The following is a 1,204-nucleotide window of genomic DNA, read 5'->3' as shown; positions in this document are numbered from 1 at the left end:
ATTTAATGCTTTTTCCATTTTTATGAAATATTGTAACCTAGTCATTTTAAGAAAGTGTTCATTAATAAAATAAACTAAACAGAATATTTAATAAAAAGCAATAGTATATGTGGTGGTGTTGTCTCTAATGGGATTTAGCCATGCTTTCCTTGATATCTGTTTTGGATATATTTCATTTTCAGATTGATAAGTTCTTGGTGGAACCTTTGAGCCTTGAAAGAACAAAAGTCATTCCCTGAGAAGAGAAAGTAGGATCATGATGCCCCTGGTCAATTCCTCCCAGTTCTCACCATCTACATTCTTCCTGATGGGGATCCCTGGCTTGGAGCACCTGCACACTTGGATAGGGATTCCCTTCTGCTCCATGTATATAGTGGCTGTAGTTGGAAATGTGACCATCTTGGCTGTGGTTCGAGCAGAGCAAAGTCTACATGAGCCCATGTTTCTCTTCTTGTGCATGCTTTCCATCACTGATCTGGTGCTATCAACCTCCACCATGCCCCGCATGCTCTGTCTTTTCTGGTTTGGTTCCCATGAAATTGCTTTTGATGCCTGCCTAACTCAGATGTTCTTTATTCATAGTTTCACAGCCATGGAATCTGGCTTCTTCTTAGCCATGGCTTTTGACCGCTATGTGGCCATTTGCAACCCATTGCACCATACAACTGTCCTTACGCATATCCGCATTGCAAAGATAGGTGTTGCCACAGTACTTCGAGGTGTGGTCTTTTTCTCCCCTCACCCTATCCTGCTTAAGCAGCTGCCTTATTGTCACACTCGAATAATAGCACACACCTACTGTGAGTTCATGGCTTTGGTCAAACTTGCCTGTGCAGATGCAAGTGCTGCCAAGGGCTACAGCATCAGCATGGCTGGTGTCTTTGGCTGCTGTGATGCCTCCTTTATTGGCATCTCCTATATCCTCATTCTCCGCGCTGTTTTCCATCTTCCATCCCGTGAGGCCAGACTTAAAGCTTTAGGCACATGTGGCTCTCATGTTTGTGTCATCCTTGTCTTCTACTCCACAGCTGGTTTCACCTTCCTGACTCATCGCTTTGGCTTCAATATACCCCCCCAAGTCCACATTTGTATTGCTAATATGTACTTGTTAGTGCCTCCTTTCCTCAATCCCATAGTTTATGGGGTCAGGACTAAGAAAATCAGGGATCGTGTTCTAGGGGCCCTGAGGATAAAGGTTGTCTGA

The 1,204-nt window shown here is 43.9% G+C and overlaps 1 protein-coding gene across 1 annotated transcript; it reads left to right on the top strand.

Moving 5' to 3' along the window:
* The first annotated feature begins 256 nt into the window (after nucleotides 1–256).
* LOC141489647 (olfactory receptor 52M1-like) lies at nucleotides 257–1,204 on the top strand. Its single transcript, XM_074190172.1, has one exon. The coding sequence runs from the start codon at nucleotides 257–259 to the stop codon at nucleotides 1,202–1,204; it is 948 nt and encodes a 315-aa protein (XP_074046273.1).

Source organism: Macrotis lagotis, chromosome 1, assembly GCF_037893015.1.
Source record: "Macrotis lagotis isolate mMagLag1 chromosome 1, bilby.v1.9.chrom.fasta, whole genome shotgun sequence".
NCBI lineage: Eukaryota > Metazoa > Chordata > Mammalia > Peramelemorphia > Peramelidae > Macrotis > Macrotis lagotis.
Note: the sequence above shows the minus strand (reverse complement) of the source record. Positions and strands in the feature narration are given on the sequence as shown.